General features: G+C 53.1%; 2 protein-coding genes across 3 annotated transcripts; both read left to right on the forward strand.

Moving 5' to 3' along the window:
• The first annotated feature begins 8458 nt into the window (after positions 1–8458).
• On the forward strand, positions 8459–9926 carry RETN (resistin). The gene is made up of 4 exons (XM_008506597.2): positions 8459–8584; positions 8761–8888; positions 9259–9336; positions 9660–9926. The coding sequence occupies exons 2-4, from the start codon at positions 8771–8773 to the stop codon at positions 9794–9796; spliced, it is 333 nt and encodes a 110-aa protein (XP_008504819.2). The 5' UTR covers positions 8459–8584; positions 8761–8770; the 3' UTR covers positions 9797–9926.
• A 4492-nt stretch (positions 9927–14418) lies between these two features.
• On the forward strand, positions 14419–17282 carry MCEMP1 (mast cell expressed membrane protein 1). Of its 2 annotated transcripts, XM_070622820.1 has the most exons (7): positions 14420–14567; positions 14848–14937; positions 15498–15626; positions 15822–15872; positions 15963–16109; positions 16395–16457; positions 16569–17282. In XM_070622820.1, exons 1-7 carry the CDS (start codon positions 14480–14482, stop codon positions 16580–16582), a joined length of 582 nt encoding a protein of 193 aa, XP_070478921.1. In that variant the 5' UTR covers positions 14420–14479; the 3' UTR covers positions 16583–17282. The 2 variants fall into 2 exon arrangements, with proteins under 2 accessions (XP_070478922.1, XP_070478921.1); XM_070622821.1 differs by lacking the exon at positions 15498–15626 and having other exon boundaries at positions 14419–14567.
• The last annotated feature ends 4 nt before the right edge of the window (positions 17283–17286 follow it).

Below are 17286 nucleotides of genomic sequence, written 5' to 3' on the forward strand. Positions count from 1 at the left end.
GTGCCAGAAGGCAGACGGCCTGGGAGCATGACAGCAGCTGCTCGTCTCTTGTCCCTAGAGTTATCTTACCCACTCCAATGGGACTGTGAGTTGTATTATTAACAAGCAGAGCAGGCCCTGTGTTCCAGCCCTCCCCAGCCCCCAAGGACTGTCCCTTTGGGTCCTGGAGCCACACAAGGCCAGGAGTCTTCTCCAGCTCCTGGGATCAGAGTCTGCATTTGTACGAGGACGGGCACACAGCAAAGCATGCCTGGTCGCCACCCCAGAGAGTGAGCACTCTCCCTGTTCCTCCTCCTCCTCACCCCAGCAGGTTCAAAGGAGCTCCTAACTGCAGGACTTATCAGAGCCTTTACTGGGTGTCTCAGTCTGTTAGGGGTGCTGGAGCAAAGTGCCACATTTCAGGTGACTTAAACAGCAGAAATTTCTTTCCTCACAGTTCTGGAGGCTTGAAGTCCCAGATCGAGGTGTGGGCAGGGTTGGTTTCTTCTGAGCCCTCCCGCCTTGGCTTGTAGACAGACGGCCGTCTTCTCCTTGTGTCTTCACATGGTCTCCCCTCTGTGTGTGTCTGTGTCCTCATCTCCTCTTATGAGGACACCAGTCAGATTGGATCAGGGCCCACCCTAATGACCTCATTGTAACTTAATTATCTTTTAAAAAACTATCTCCAAATGCAGCCACATTCTGAGGTCTTGGGGGTTAGAGCTTCAGCATGTGACTTTGGGGGACACCATTCAGCCCCTAACACTCAGCTAGAATGAGAGGTGAGTCTCACAGCATGAATAAGACAGACGAGGACCCTACTCTCTGGGGCACAGACCCACAGCCAGGCAGACAATCCTCAGCAGAGGGGGCTGCAGGAGCCCAAGACACCCTAATCCACCATGTCTGGGGGCAATCAGGGAAAGCTTCCTGGAGGAGAAGTCCGAGTTGAGAAAGAAAATGAAGAAGAGTCAGGGAAGGGAGGAGAGGGTGCGGTGGAGGCAAAGAAGAGAGTGGACTGGAGCCAGAGGGAAAGGTATTGAGGGGCGACAAGATCGGGGAGCCACAAAGGCCCTCAAAGCCAGTGAGGATTCCGCTCCGCTGAGGCCATGGGAAACCACAGGAGGGATCTGAGCAGGGGCAGGTGGGGGTCCGAGTCTAATGCTGGCGATGAGGCTCTGCTGGGAGGGGCCCTGAGTGCATACCACCCCCGCCCCTCAGTGGAGCACTGCCTGTTTCCATTCTGTCACCTCTGGGGAGGTGGCCCATCCAAGGCTGGGACCAGGGCCCCGAGACCCTCCTTCCCCGCCCACTGAGGACTCCGGCCTGATTTTGAGTTCCCCTGTCCTGAGAATTCCGGGCAATCTGAAGGATACTCTTCCCGGAAAAAACGGCACACGCAGTTTTGCAGGTGGGGGAGGCGCCAACCCCTCTGATGCAGCCCTTCCGGGATTTACGGGGCCCTCCCAGCAGGGCCGAGAGATGGGCGTGCAAGGTTGTCGAGCGGATGCGGCGCCGCAGAAGAAGGGGGTCGGCGCGGACCCCTGAGACGCCCTCTCCGGACGCAGGGCTCCCACCCACCCCCACCCCGGCCTCGACAGGGAACCCGTTGCGAGAGAGATGGTTTTAAAGTTGCGCGTTTCCACTCGCCTCCCCGGGGCCCGCGGGTAGGGAAGCGCCGTGCGCGCCAGGGGGCGCCGGGGCCCGGTTTTCCGGTTTCTTTGATCTTTCGCGTCGGTCCCTGGAGCTTGGGCGCCCTAATTAGAGACGGCGGGGAAGTGGGTCGCGGGTGGCTCAGTGGTTCTCGGCGGGGACGACAGCGATGCCTAAACCGCCTGGGCCTCTGCCCCTTACGGATCCCCGGACGATGCTGCCATGTCTCCGTCTTAAGGACATTTGGTTCTGCAGATACTCGCGGGCCCCTATGGGCCACCGCAGCCGGCAGGATCCGGCCGTCACGGTGTCCCAGGCTTCGTGCCAAGCCCTCCACGCGCGCGACACAGAACCCTCCAAACCCGCCCATGAGAAGAACCAGCCTCCCTCCCCCCTCTCTGCGTCCTGCGGGGTCCCCTCCCCACCTCGGGGTCTCCATGATGTCTCCTCGCTACATTGATGGATCGTGCATTGGCGACGTGGGGAGGGGTGGTCCCCGCCGACTCGCCACATGAGGGGGCTTAGCAGCCATGGATGCTGCCACCTGGACCTATTCGCTCCTGAGAATTATCTGCAACTTTATCATTCCTTCTGCTGGAATTAGCTGGGGTTCTTCTCGAAAGAACCGTCCCTCTGCAGCCAGTTGGTTTGTACAGAAAGTAACCTCCTGATCCTTTTTTCAGTGTATCTCTTGCGGGCTCCCCAGAGCTCATCAGGGAGGCCTGGGGTGGGGACAGACCTCAGGGTCACTGGTGGTCGCACTATAAGCATATAGGAAACACCCAGGAATCACTGGCTGCCACATAATAAATATTAATAAATATTCATATACGCTGTAATCATTTATTATTAATATATTATTATGTAACATCATAACAGGGTCTGGCCCTGGGCTGGGGGGTGGTCCCCAGTGTGTGCAAAGAAGGAGGGCCCCACCGAGTAAGCAAAAAGGATTCTCCAAGCTAACATGAGTGCTTTGGAAGGTTGGAGGGCACCCCTGGGAGAAGCGAGCTCCGATGTCCTCGGGTCGGGAATGCCTTACGGGGGGCAGGGGGTGGTGTCTCCACCGGGGCTTCTCAAGAAGCATATCTCATCCATCTAATGGGAGGGAAAGGCTTGTGGTCTTGAACTTGCTCGACTTAAAAAAAAAAGTGAGGGTCCAGGGCGTGCTGGAGCTGCCGGTCGGGCCAGGAGGGGTGGAAGGGGGCAGAGAGAGAAGGGCTGGGGGCCTCCAGGGGAGGGGGCTTAGTGGCCCCGGGGCAGAAAAAGGAAGCGACCATGACTCCGTGAGCCCAGGAAAGCTCGTGGAAGTGAGAAAGTGAAGAGTGTGAGAGGTCAGCATCCCAGAAACCAGCATCCAGGAAGAAATGCAAGCTTCCTTTTTTTTTTATAAAGTTGCTCAAAATCTGAAAACACAAATTAACCAATAGCTGCTGCCAAGAACATTGTGAAAAGGCCCCTGGAATGAAGAAATGGCCTTGTGAGTGGGAAGGTTCCGCTCCTGAGGGGACAGAGACGGGGTCCCCAGTGCTGGGGTGCTGGGGAAGAGGAAGTCCTGGCCGGGCCCCCCCCCCCCCCATCTTGAGTGACCACAGTTCCCTTTGAGACCTCTCAGAATCTCAATCCCTGTTGGTGGCTGGGGAAATTCTGGAAAAGAATGATAAACAAAGGCAACATTTATGAAGTACTTTCTATATGCTGTGCCCCATTCTGTATAATCTACGCGGATTCACATAAAGGACTTGCTTAGTGAGATAAGGCAGATGGAGAAAGACAAACACCATGTGATCTCACTTCTATGTGGAATCTATCTGTCTCCCCCCCAGCTTTATTGAGATATAACTGGCATATAACATTGTGTGAGTTTCAAGTGTATAACATAATGTTTTAAGGTTTTTTTTTTTTTTTTTTTTTTTGGTGAGGAAGATTGGCCCTTAGCGAACATCTCTTGCCGATCTTCCTCTTTTTTTTTTTCTCCGCAAAGCCCCAGTACATAGTTGTATATCCTATTTGTATGTCTTTCTAGTTCTTCTATGTAGGATACTGCCACAGCATGGTTTAATGAGCAGCGTGTAGGTCCGTGCCCAGGATCCGAACCAGCAAACCCCAGGCCGCCGAACTGGAGCAGGAGAACTTAACCACTATGTCATCAGGCGCACTCCCTAACGTAATGACTTGATATATGTATATATTGCAAAATGATTCCCACAATAAGGTTAGTTAACACCTCCATCCCCTCACGTTGTTACCTTTTGTGTGTGTGCGTGGTGAGAACTTTGAAGATCTACTCTCTTAGCAACTTTCAAATACAGAGGACAGTATTAACTATAGTCACCATGCTGGACATCATGTCCCCAGAGCTTATTCATCTTGTAACCGGAAGTTGGTATCTTTTGATCAACATCCGACCCCAGCTCCTGGCAACTACCAATCTGTTCTCTGTTTCTATGAGTTTGGTTTTTTTTTTTTAAAGATTTATACGTGGAATCGAAAAAGCGCTGTACACCTTAAACTTACACAATTTCATATGTCAATTATACCTCAATAAAGCTGAGAAAAAAAGTCCTCAGTTAATCCTCCCCATGGCCCTGTGAGGTAGTCATTAAGAATGCTCCCATTTCACAGACGGAGACACTGAGGTTCAGAGGTGCTTAGCCACTTGCTCAAGGTCACACAGCTGGTAAGTGGCTGTGCTGGGACTCAATCCCAGGAAGGGGGCTGCAGCCGCCTCAAGCATAACCACCGCAGCATCCTTAAACCTCCTCAAGCATCTGCTTTTGTTGCTTGGGTGTGCTGGGCAGGAGAGGGAGGCAGGTATGGCAGGAAGGGGCAGGGGAGGCAGCTCATCCTGGGTGGACAGGGCCCCAAGAGTCGGGCTGGGTGGTGGTGGGGGGTCCACAGAACTGGTCCTGTTTCCCCTTATTTTGCCCTCCGCATGTCCCCCCTGGCCTGTGTCCCCCTCACCCCGTGGTATGGATCCGGGGGGAGCCTTGGTTAGAAGTAAGGACTACGTCATCGGACGAATCGGGGTCTGAAGTCTCCCTTTTGAAAATGAGGCAGCCTCGCCCGGCATCAGTCCTCCCATCTGTAACAGCGCACATGGCTCTTTCCGGAATTCTGGGAGGTGGTGCTCGGGGAGCACTGGCAAGGTGGCTGAGGCTGCCGGGAAGCTGTGGCCAGACGCTGCCCCGCCTCCAGTCCCTACACCATCCCTTTTTATTGACAGTTCCTCAGTTGGGGGGAGATGCAGGTTACCTCATAACCCCTCCCCCTCATTTCTTGATTGCTCCAGGTGAGTGGGGACATGGGGACCTTTTCTTTCGTAAACTTCTGCATTCTTTGAATTCCTTTTAAAATGGGGACATTTTAGTTCTGTCATTACTTTAAAGGCAAAGAGCGGTATGAATATTCTCAAAAGAAGGTCACCTTTTTCTTTTTTTATAAAGAAAAGCGGAGACAGTGGCTGTGACCATCTACAGACCCCGCCCCCCCAACACCGCCCCCTCTGCCACACACTTCTTGGGGCTGAAATGTGCAGGTCCTAGAGCCAGACCACCCGGATTTAGATCCCAGCTCCTATACCAACTGGCTGTGTGACTCCAGGCAAGTCACCTAGCCTCTCTGGGCCTCAGTCTCTCCTTTTGTAAAGTGGAGACGGTAATCATATCTACCTGACTGGGTGGTGGCGATTAAATGAGATCATATGTGTAAATCGCTCAACACAGGGTTAAGTGTTCAACAATAGAGCAGATACGATCATGTCAGAACCGGCCAGGGAGCCCTGAAGGGGAAGATTGTAAGGAGGCAAGAGGCTCAAGGAGCCAGGGGAACATGGAAAGACGGGAGTGGGGCTCTGCAAAGGAGAATCTCAGAGAGTTAACGCTGGAAATCGCCGTCATTTTTACTACCCAACCTCAAGACTCTAGACGCTCCTTGCCCCAAGGCACAGTGTGGTCCCACTGGGTCCTGCTAGAGCCACTTCCTGTCCTCTCCCAGCCTTCGCTGCTGGCAGCTGCTCAGAATCCCCTTCTGCAAGGGTCCATCCCTCCGCCCCCCCCAACACACCCCTGACCCCCCAGGTCGGAAATGTTTACCTAAACCAGGCTGGGCTTTCCAGCTGTTGGTAAAGAAATCTAGCAGTGTTCTAACCGACAGGAAGCAAGCGTCAATGCTTCCTTTCTGATTTGGCAGGGGCACCTGTCATCGCAACATTGTCACCACGGCAACAAGTTATCATCTAGCGAGCAACCAATCAGAAGCGCAGGTTGCCTCTGCAGGTTAGTTTCACAGGAAGTGGCGACACTTGCCAGTCTCCCAAAGGATACAAGCCCCCTTTGTTCAAAATAACCCTTCAAGGACGGGATGTATATTAACAGAGAGGAGAACAAGCTGGTTACAGTTATGAATATTCACAAGGTTTGTAAAGCACAGGAAAACCAGTTGTGCCCGGCAGAAAAGTGCCCTCTTTGTGTGGCTTCGGGACACTGATTACTTTCAGATCTTTGGGAACCCCCTTTTTTTTCCAACTGTAATTTAAATTATAGACATTTGGCGGTGGTTACACAACTGTATGCATTTGTCAAAACGCGCAGAACTCACTTAAAAAGGGTGGGTTTTACTGTATGTAAATTACACTTGATTAAAAAGAAATACTTGGGAAAAACCAAACATTCACGCAGCAAGCAGGTATATACACTTGTCTAAATGCACCCAACGGAACACAGGATGGATGCATTTTATGGTATGGAAATTATACCTCAATAAAGTCGATTTAAAAAATTTTAAGTACATGATTGTCCTGTTGTACTTATGGAAGTTTACTAGATAGCATTAGATGCAAAATTGAGGCCACTGGAGCTCAGTTTTACTGGTAGAAATCAGGAGGAATCAACAGTTTTTTTTTTTTTTAGGGAGAATTATGGCACTACAGCTCTTTCCTGCTACTGAACTAAAGGTTTTCAAACTGAGGCCCCGGGGAACCCTAGGGGTTCCACACATGCCCTCTGCTTTTCACCCGACCTATAGTCAGGGGTGCCCACTTCCTCTGCACCCCTCAAAAGGTTTTATCTGAAAAGTCCTGAGACTGGAGTGGAAAGTCTGAGCTCTCAAAAAATGATTTTTGCCACCTGCCAAGCTACCTTGTGCCCAAGCTGTGTCTGGGGGTCTTCAAGAAAGGGAACCCATGGAATTCATTTATCCCAACCAGGCTATCTGCCTTCCCACCCCACGAGTTTTCTTTCAGTTCCTCAAAACTGGTGCACTCTGTCCTACCCCAGGACCTTGGGACATGCAGTGTCCCTCCATCCAGAATGCCTTCTCTGGCTTGTCCTCCTGGGTTACTCTTGTTCCAACTTCCGCTCAGCCATCCCTTCCTCCACAAAACCCTTCCTGGATTCCTCCAGTGGGGGCCCCTTTCTCATCAGTGTCTCCCACTCTCCAGGAAAACCCCATCCTCATTTCCAACAGCACTGATTAGCTGCATTTGGTTGTTTTGGTCCTTGTTAATAAGTGGATTTGTGTGGTCCGTTCCCTTTTGCTTGCCATTATGTTGGTGAGAATCATCCAGATTGTTGCATGGAGCAGTAACTGGTACATCGCTATTGATCAGGGGTGGGCAAAATTTTTTTTCTGGAAAAGGCCAGACAGCAAACACGCTCAGCTTTACGGGCCATCTGGTCTCTGTCACAACCACTCACCTCTGCCAAGGACACGCAGAAGCAGCCCCAGCCACTGTATGAAAAAGTGGGTGTGCCCGTGTTCCGAGAAAACTTTATTTATGGACCCTGGAATTTGAATTTCATATCCTTTTCATATGCCACTGAATATTACAGTTTTTTCCAATGATTCCAAAGAGTAAAAACTGGTGGTTCCTTAGAGTCAGACATAGAATCATCATTTGATCCAGCAAGTCCACGCTTGGGTATATACTCAAAAGAATCGAAAGCAGGGTCCCAAAGAGAGATGTGCACACCCATGTTCACAATAACCGAAAGGGGGAAACAACTCGATTGTCCATCACCGGATGAATGGATAAACAAAATGTGGTCCATCCGTACGATGAGTTATTATTCATCCTTAAAAGAGGAAGGAGGTTCTGACACATGCTATGACCCGGATGAACCTTGAGGACACCGTGCTCAGTGAAATAAAGCGTAAATGTTGTATGATTTTACAGCTTTGAGGTATGAATAGCCAAACTCATAGAAACAGAAAGTGGAATGGTGGGTGCCAGGGGCTGGAGAGGGGGGAATGGGGAGTCAGGGTTTACCGGGGACAGAGTCTCCATTTAAGATGATAAGCAAGTTCTGGAGATGGGTGCTGGGGATGGTGGCACCGCCATGTGAGTGTACTTGATGCCACTGACTGGCCGCTTCAAAATGGTAAATTTTACATTCTATGTATTTTACCACAATTGTAAAAATCCGTTTGTACTGGAAACAAAAATCCAAAGTGTAAAAGCCATTCTAAGCTCGTGGCTCATCCAAATATAGATGGTGGGCTGGATGTGGCCCACGGGCTATGGTTTGCCACCTTCTGTTGTAGATTGTTTCTTGAAGGAATAAACCCCGATTTTATTGATCCATTTTATTGCTGACAGGCATCTGGGTATGAACTGGGGTGCAATTCTCACCCAGGGACATTATTTTGGTTATGTTTGCATCCTCCACCCCTACAGGCAAATCATCCCCCAGGTACCACCTCCTGGTCCAGTCCCAGCCTCGATGTGGGAGAGCACGGCTCTTGAAAGGAGAGACTGTAGCAGAGAGGGGGGCAGGCTCCCTACCCGTGGGCCTCTGAAGTCTGCCCCACGGGCTTCCGCTTGGCCCCAGGTGTTGGCCACGGACTTATTAGCCAAGACAGGAAGCCTCACGTCCAGAGGCCTTAAAGAGGGAGATGTGGCAAGGGCGGGAAGTTCATGCCCAAGGTTTGGCCTGCTGAGTCCACCAAGAGGGTAAGTGACAGCTGCTCCTGGCCCTGCCTCGACCCCAGCCAGGGGACCCGGGGCAGAGCTGGGCGTCCAGCCCCGTCCTCCACAGGGACCCAGGACTCCAGATCCCACTTGCTCTGTGGCCCTGACCCGCCCCAGGATGGGAAGGGGCTGAGCCAGCTGTGGGTTCCCTCTCACAGCCCCTGCAGGATGAAGGCCCTCTCCGTCCTCCTCCTCCCCGCCCTGGGACTGCTGGTATGCGGTGAGACGCTGTGTCCCGTGGATGAAGCCATCAATGCGAAGATCGGGACTGGTATCACCTCGCTAAGTAAGGACCTTCACATTCAACCTGAGCACTCTTGACCTGGAGTGAAGAGCATCAGGCCAGCCCCAACCCCAACCCCAGCCGCAACCAAACCTCAAGTTCCAGCCTAACCCTAAGCAAACCTCAGCCTCAAACCCAACCTAACCCCAACCCAGCCCCACCTTTGAGCACAGCCCCAAACCCTCCTTCCTCTAAAACACTCAAGTCAAGACAGAATCCTGCGAGGTAGTGAGCAACCCACCACCTGGGCATTCCCCAGGGGAGTTTTCCTGACCCCATGCCTCCCTCCAACCCGCCAGGGCCTGGGCACCATGAGAATGGGGGAGGGACAGCTTGGTCTCACAGTGCACCCCTCCCTCCCTCCCGGCTCCAGTTCTTGGGGTAATAAGGCAAGTGAACCTGGACTGCAGGAGCATCAGTAACCGCGGGGACCTTGCCACCTGCCCCAGAGGTGAGTACAGAAGTCCACTGTCCAGGCTCTCACCTCTGTCCCCAATACCCTGGAACCACCTCCCCCCATGTCCAGCCTCTGTTTCTCTAGGATCCTGGACTCCAAGCCTGTGCTCCCCTAGACTCCTGGGCCGAACCCCCAGCCTGCTCCCTCCTCCCCATCTCTGGGACCCCATATCCCCAGGACACTGATGTCCAAGCCCCCAGTCCTCCGCAGCCCACACATCCGGCTCCCATTCTCTGGCATGGGAGCCTCCAGCCCCGTGGACCCCTACCCCTGCCCCGGGCCCAAGGGGATCAAGCTCCCACCCCCGACCCCCGCAGGCTTCGCAGTCACTGGCTGCACGTGTGGCTCCGCCTGCGGCTCGTGGGACGTGCGCGCCGAGACCACCTGCCACTGCCAGTGCGCGGGCATAGACTGGACCGGAGCGCGCTGCTGCCGCATGCAGATCGCCGCCTGAGGTCGCGCGTGCGCGGCGCGGGCCAGAGGGGTGGGGCCAGGCCTCGGGGGCGGGGCCAGGCTTCTGGGGGCGGGGCCAGGCACCGGCGGGGGTGGGGGGCGGGGCTGGAAGTAAACCCTGAGAATATGATGGAAAAGATGTGGGCGCTGTGCTGTGTCTTTTGTGGGGTGTTGGGGGCTGAGCTGGCGTCTCCGAAAAGAGCGGGGCGCACAGACAGCGGAGGGAGGCGGGGAGGGGGGGGTGACCGCGACTTTCTTCTGCGCCATCCCCTCTCCTCCCATGTCCCTTACCTCCACCTCTGAGAATGGGGCTTCAACTTCCTCTAATGCTACCCACACCCGAGATCCCGGCCTCCTTCAGGAAGGGACGTGAAGGTTACCTTTGAGCCGCCTTGATGGTCACCCTCGGGTCTCGGGCCTCCCGGGAAGTTGCTGGGTCGTTCTCCCCCACTTCCCACAAGGAGGCTTTATCCGGGGTCTGGCTCTGGACGGCACAGGGACCCCCTTCCCGCACCCCACATACGCTCCAGGGCCCCAAGCCTCCAGCAGCCCCAGGGCCAAGGTGCATCCCTGAATCATCTCTCAGCCCAGAGCCCTGAGCCCCCACGCCTCCCTACCCACTCGTGTCAAGGGACCCGCAAGCCGCAGGCAAAGCTGGGTTGTGGACAAGAAAGAATCTTCACAGGGGCCTACCTGAGGCCACGCGCCACAAGTTCACGTCTTCACACGTGCGGGAGCGGTTTCGCGTAGTTACAAGCTGCGGCACCCAGGGGCACGTGCGCCCTCGTGAACGCTCAGATATGGAAACTCAGGGCAGGGGACTTTGGTTGTTGGCGCGTGCCTGGTGCTTAGAAGACCACATAGTGAGAGGTCAGGAAATGTCTGTTGAATAAATAGCCACATACACACGTGAATACGCCACCTAGGTGCACACGCTACACGTACACATAGAGTTACACATGGCCATGTGCACACACAGTACACAACCCGGTTACATGGTCACGCAGAGACACTATGCCCACAGACACACACCTGGACACAGGAAGGCACCCCGAAGCACACACACATGCCCTTTGTGGGGGAGGGGGTCGGGGACACAGGGACACATAGATGCCCCAGAGAGACTCTCATGCTTCCAACATCAAGTCCCCATCTCAGCCTGGATGACACTGGTTCCAGTCTGGACTTTGCCCTTGAAGGCAAACCCCTAGCATCCCCCAACTCAGCTCCCTGGGGGCACAAATCAGGTGATTTAAGGTTTAGTTTCTCCCTGGGAATCCTAACCCGGGAGACTTAATATCCAGCCCTTGTGAGGGCTAATCTTCCTCAAGCAAAAAAAAAAAAAAAGAGAGAGGAAGATCGGCAACAGAGTTAGCTCAGGGCGAATCTTCTTCAGCAAAAAAAAAACCCCAAAATCAAGCCCCTGTGAGATGCAGACACAGACTTCAGAACACATGGTGCCCAATCTTAAAAGGGACCTCAGACTTAAATGTCACAGTTTCAGCAGCAGACTCCAGGGGCTGATGAACAGGTGTTAGGGTGGGGTCCTGTTCTTGGGGATGTTCTGGACTCCTCTCCCACTGCCACCCACTCCGTATGATGGCACAGCCCCTTGCCTGATCCCGGAGGCCATGAGCTGAGATCATGAACACTCTTGGGGCCTGTGGAGCCCACCCAGAACCCGACTCAGAGTTTTCCCTCCCAGGTCCTCCCTCCTTGCCCCACTGCGGCCATGGGGTTGGGGTGGGGCCACTGAGTCAGAAGTATGTCCAGGACCCCCTCTCTCTTCTTCATTGACGTAGAGGGGGGAGTCCTCCCTTGTCCCTAGACCCTGATGTTAATGCCTTTAACTCCAAGTTCCACTCAATTGTCCCCTGTTTCTGGACCCCACGAAGGGTCTTCTCAGAGCCCTCAGTTCCAACACAGTCATCCTCCTGTCCCAGGGTGCAGACGTAGAGATCATATCTTACTGCCTATGTGACCTTGGACAGGCAAGTCCCCTTCTTGAGCGTCTGTTTCCTCATTCATCAACAGCCCAGCCCCCTGTGGTAGCCAAGATTCTTCTAGTTGCAAGTGCCACAGACTCCACTGCAAGCTAACTTGAGCAAAAGTAAAAGGAAGTTTCTGGATTATGTAACGGAGAGGCCCAGGGTTAGAATAACAGACTCAGGTATGGCTGGATCCAGGGTCTCAAATTATGTCTCCAGGACCTGACTCCTTCTTCGGTCTGATTTCCTCAGTGCTGCCTTCATTCTCAAGCAGGTTCTCCCCTATCACAGGCCCTGGCTTACATCCTTCCAGCCTGACAGTGCCAGTGAAGGGAAAAAAGGAAAGAATGCCTTTTTTTTTCCCCCTGGTTAACCCAACAATCGTGCCAAGCTTGAGTTTCATTGGCTGAGTCTGGCTCATTTGCCCGCCCCAATGCCAAATCTTAGACCCTGATGGGCTGGGCCTGGATCCTAGGTCCATTCTAAACCAATTCCCGGTTTAAGGTTGGCTGGACTTGAGACATATTGTCTTTCTTACAGGAAAATCGAGACTATTACCCCATGAAAGTGGCTGGTCAGGAAACTTCACGGAGCCCTGTCAGGCCACAGTGACACGGTTGATGTGGGCTTCCGGTTTCGTGGCTCCCTTTTTCCCCCCTCTCTCCCCCACCGAAGTCGAGAGGGCTGGAGCCTGGTCTAAGCCCCGCCTGAGCCAGAGAAACGTGCAACGATAAAGCCCCGCCCCCTGCAGCCGTCCATCAGAGTAGAATCAGCTCCCCATTGGTCCGTTTCCTCCGCGGCTGCTACATCAAAAGGCGGTCTAATGGCTCAATGGGGGAGAGAAGTTAGCATCGAATTACCACCAAATCGGTCTGCCTTGAGCTGACAAGATGAGCAATAACTGAGGAAACAAAATATTATCTTCACCAGATCTTGGGGACCATCCCAAAGTTATCTTGAATTAAATCACCTATTTTAAGCCTAAAACATACTTCCTGCACATAGAAAGTCTTTTACTTATTTTTTTTCCAAAGGGAGAAAACTGCAATTCTCTCGAAAAGCGCTGTCCAACGCGGCAGCCACCGAACACTTGAAATGTGGCCGAATTGAAACGCATCTTAAGTGTGAATACACATTTGATTTCAAAGACCTAATACCAACCCCCCCCCCCCAAAACAGGTTAAACATCTCAATTTTTAAATATCGTCTACATCCTAAAATGATAATATTTTGGGTATATTCTGTTAAATAAAATATATTATTAAAATGAATTTAGCCCGTCTCTTCTTATTTTTTCAAGGTGGCTGCTACAAAATGTTTCAACATGTGGTTCACATTATATTTCTTTGAGAAGGCACTGCTGTAAAGAGAAAATTCCCTATGCACTTTGTGTTATTTTTATCCCCAGTTTTCAAGGTCACATAGACACAAGGAGAGCATTAAGACACCCTCTAGATACCAGGAACTCCTGAATATGTATATTTCTCTAGGCATTAAGCATGTGAATGAGCGTGCGCTGTGTATACTGAGCAGATGGGTGACTCAGGGTGTTCGGGAGTGTGTGTGAGTCTGGGGAAGCGAGCAGATGTGTGGATGAGAGTGGGTGTGTTTCTGAGTGTTTCTCCGTCTGGGGTCTCCTGGTTGACGGGAAGCTGTACTTCCGGGATTGGGTCAAAGCCAGGGATGGGGGCACGTGTCTGGCCTTAGTCCCAGATGTGGGTGTGGAGTTCCAGTGGTTAGCCGGTTGCCTCACATCTGTTCCTTTCCTCCAGGGGATCTTGAAGAAGTAGAAAGTCTTGGGGTGGAGCTGAGGGGCGGGACCGGGGTAGGAGGGAGGAAGATGTGGGGGACCCCGGAATCCTGTCTTCAAGGCCGGCTGCCTCTACTCTGAGAGGTGGGACTCTGAGGTGTCACAGCCTCTCTCTTGAGAGCGAGAGAGGAGACGGGAGGATGAAGTCCATCCAGGTAGACACACACACACAGTGCTTCCTGTGAAGCTCCTGATCATCTTTTTTTTTAAACAAAAATTATTATTATTATTTTTAAGGTATGCTTTTTGGTGAGGAAGATTGGCCCTGAGCTAACATCTGTTGCCGATCTTCCTCTTTTTTTTTCCTCCCCAAAGCCCCAGCACATAGTTATATATCCTAGTTGTAAGTCATTCCAGTTCTATGTGGGATGTCACCACAGCGTGGCTTGATGAGTGCTGTGTAGGTCTGCTCCCAGGATCAGAACGAGAGAACCCCGGGGCTGCCAAAGTGGAGCACACAAGCTTAACCACTCGGCCATGAGGCCGGCCCCCTAAAAAAATTATTTTTATTGAGTATAATTGACATATAACATTGTGTAAGTTTAAGGTGTCCAACGTGTTGGTTTGATCATTTATATACTGCAATATGACGACCACTGTAGCATTAGCCAGCATCTCTGTTACAAGTTCCTAACTAATCTATTCTATCTCCATCGTCTATGGACCCTTCTTGGTCCTCCCTGAGACCAAGGGTCTCCTAAGTCCCATCTTGATCTGGAGGGGGGGGGTGGGTGGGCGGTGAGGATGCTCCAGGGTGGGAGGGTCCTGGATCCCTGAAAAGAGGAGGCTGGCCTCTCCTTCCTCCCCACACCCCAACCCGGAGGTTTCCTCATCTGCCGCAACACCTTCCGGTGGGTGGGGATGTGTGTGGACAACTTGGTGCGCCATGGAGGCTGAGGAAATCTACGTGAACCGGGAGGTCAAGATGCAGGCGGCAGCCTTCAAAGAGAAACGGGGGGCCCCAGCCAATAAAGGTTAGGCACTTCGGGGGCGGGGAGGGAGGGGAGAGACCAAGAGGGAGAAGTTGAGCTGGGAGAGAGAAGAACCTGAACGTGGGGACCAGAGAACTCCTTCCCCTACCCAGAATGTGTGTGTGTAGATCTTAGCCCCCCCCCACATCTTATCTTTTACCTCCAGAAATTTCTTGTGTGCAGGGGTTTGGTGAACCAAGATCTCTGAGCTCCCCTCCACCCTCACCCCCGCCCCAGAACTCCAGGCAGCTTTCCACAACCCCCCCTACTGACCCATCTACAGGTGCAGGTGACCCCAACTATGAAAATATTGTCTTGAACTTCAGAAACCGGGACCAGCCAAAGAGTGCCCATTCATTGCCCAAGAATCAGGGTAAGTAGTCAGTCACCAGCCCACATCCCACAGGCTTGGGAGGGGCATATGGGAGGGCACTGCAGGGATGAGGGGCAGCATGGTGTCAGGGTCAGTGGTGTGGGGTGTGGTGGCATCAAGGCTTGTGTGTGACAGCGGTGGGGGGCAGCTTTGCAGGTGGCAATGATGATGGTGGTGGTGATTGGGCTGGTGGAAGTGTTGGTGAAGGTTTGGGTGGTGGTGATGCGGAGTAGGTGACACTAAAGTGGATCAGGAAGGAATCACTGAGCGCTGATGAGGGTGCTGATGACGCCTGTTGATGGGGACAATGCTGGCAACAATGGGCATGGATACTGGTGGATGTTGGTGATGAGAGTGGTAAGGGGGGGCTTCATGGTCTGTCTGGTGATGGTGGTGGTCAGGGTGCATTTTGGTGGCAGTGTTGTTGATGGTCACAGCTGATGATGGTACTGGGAAGAGAGGGTGTAGGTGACAGAGCCGTTGATGGCGTTCGAGTCAGTGCTGATGGTCCACGTGGCGGTGTTGGGCCCTGGAGGTCACTTGAGCTGCCTCTGCTCCAGTCCCCTCCCGGTCCAGGCCACTCTCGAAGTCTTCCCAGGTCCCCCACTGGTTACACACAGCCCTCCTGAGCCTGTACATTCTCCTCACTCTGGTCTGCATCATTCTCTTGGCCTTGATCCTGGTGAAGAGTGAGTGGGTTTGTTTTTTGTTGTTTTTGGTTTTTTGGTGGCAGGGCCAGGGGCTGGGGAAGGGCAGAGGGGTCCTCAGGAGCTGGGGGGGGGGGGGCCCAGTGTTCCCACTCTCCCTTCCCCCACCCCTGCTCCCAGGACGGTAGAGCTGGGGCCCTTCAAGGGTTTTCATGCCTCTCCCCATGTCCTCAACAGATTTGGAGACAAGCCAGGAGCTGCTGCACTTGAAAAGAGAGCTCTCCAACGGTGAGGGGAGGACCTGGGGCAGGCCCAAGGGGGCGGGGTGGGGGTAGGGAGGGCAGTGGTGACATAGACATCTCCACTCCGCACCCTCAGTGTCCCTCTTGGTGCAACAGTGCCAGAAGGAACAGAAGCTGAGCAGGGAAGACATCCTGAAGAACATCACAGCGGTCAAGAAGAACATCAGCATGGTCCAGGACAAAGTCCAGCACGTGAATGACAATCTGAAGGACCTGTCAAAAGGTGCCTTTACAGACCTTCACCAGGCAAATCTATCTCCGTGCCCAGTGTCAGGCTGGGTGCTGGGGATCGTGGAGGGGACAGCAGGGGTCCCGCCCTCCCAGAGGGCAGGGTTGGGAGGGGTGATGGATATCACCCTCTGTGTAACTTAGAGGGTATTTAAATGCTGCTGGGAACCCCAAGTACACGGGCTCGGCAGCACCCCAGGCTGGATGTCACGCAGAGAGGTCTAATAAAGATGGCGGCCTGTCTGAGGCCCCACTTCAGCTTTTCCTTCCACGCCCCTAGATGTAAGTAACATCATGACGAACGTAAAGAAAATCTTTGGGGAGCTGGAGAAGCAGGCAAATAGTAAGTTGGGGCCATGGGAGGTGGGTGACTGGGGAGCCCCGGATTCGGCCCCAGTTTCTCTCCGAGGGGCGGGATCTGCCTGACGTCGGGTCCCCACCTGCTTCCCCCCAGAGCCCACACCTTGATCAATGACAAGACATCAAAGCCCTGGCTGCCACATGGAGGATGGGGCGGTGCCTTCCCTTGAAGATGGAAAATGGGGGCCCCAGCCCGGTCTGAACCTGTTCTTCATTCCCACATATAAAAAAATCACGTGTCATGGTGAATGCGTGTTGTCGAGTTGTGGAGTTGCGTGTGTGCCTGTGTGCGTGTGTAGGGGGGTTAGCATTTCACGGAGGGCGAGCATTTTGGTGCGTCCCACAGGAAGGGGTCATGGGTACATATTAAATGCAGGAGTCACAGCGAGTGTGGGGGCGCGCCTGTGTCACCTGACATGTGACACACGTGTGTATTGTGATGTGTTGTGAGCGTAATGCACATCACGGTGGGTGGCTGTGTCATCGGGGACCACAAAGATGAGTCACTGTGAGTGTGGGTGCTGGCAACGTGTGTTGCCCTGTCGGTGTAAATACACGAGTGTCCTGTAGTATGTTGTGTGTACAAATGTGTCATGGCGGAGGTGTGTGTGGAGCACACTGTAAGAATGTATCACTGTAACTGTGGGTGTCATGGTGTGTCATTACCCGTTCCCGCACGAATGAGTATGTGTCAACGTGAGTGAGCCTGATTCTATCACTGAGGGTGTTTAGAGCATGTACACGTGTGTGTCTATGTTTCTGCACTCACATTTTGTGATTTATGAAGATAAAGGCCAAGGGAAAACAATGTG

The sequence above is a fragment of the Equus przewalskii genome, chromosome 6 (assembly GCF_037783145.1).
Source record: "Equus przewalskii isolate Varuska chromosome 6, EquPr2, whole genome shotgun sequence".
Lineage (NCBI taxonomy): Eukaryota > Metazoa > Chordata > Mammalia > Perissodactyla > Equidae > Equus > Equus przewalskii.

Excerpts from the sequence above, each read along its gene's own strand:
- RETN (XM_008506597.2), top strand. The coding sequence starts at position 8,771 with ATGAAGGCCCTCTCCGTCCTCCTCCTCCCCGCCCTGGGACTGCTGGTA. Across the intron at positions 8,889-9,258 it reads GACTGGTATCACCTCGCTAA|TTCTTGGGGTAATAAGGCAA; the intron begins GTAAGGACCTTC and ends TCCCGGCTCCAG. Across the intron at positions 9,337-9,659 it reads CCTTGCCACCTGCCCCAGAG|GCTTCGCAGTCACTGGCTGC; the intron begins GTGAGTACAGAA and ends CGACCCCCGCAG.
- MCEMP1 (XM_070622820.1), top strand. The coding sequence starts at position 14,480 with ATGGAGGCTGAGGAAATCTACGTGAACCGGGAGGTCAAGATGCAGGCG. Across the intron at positions 14,568-14,847 it reads GGGGGCCCCAGCCAATAAAG|GTGCAGGTGACCCCAACTAT; the intron begins GTTAGGCACTTC and ends ACCCATCTACAG. Across the intron at positions 14,938-15,497 it reads TTCATTGCCCAAGAATCAGG|TCCCCTCCCGGTCCAGGCCA; the intron begins GTAAGTAGTCAG and ends CCTCTGCTCCAG.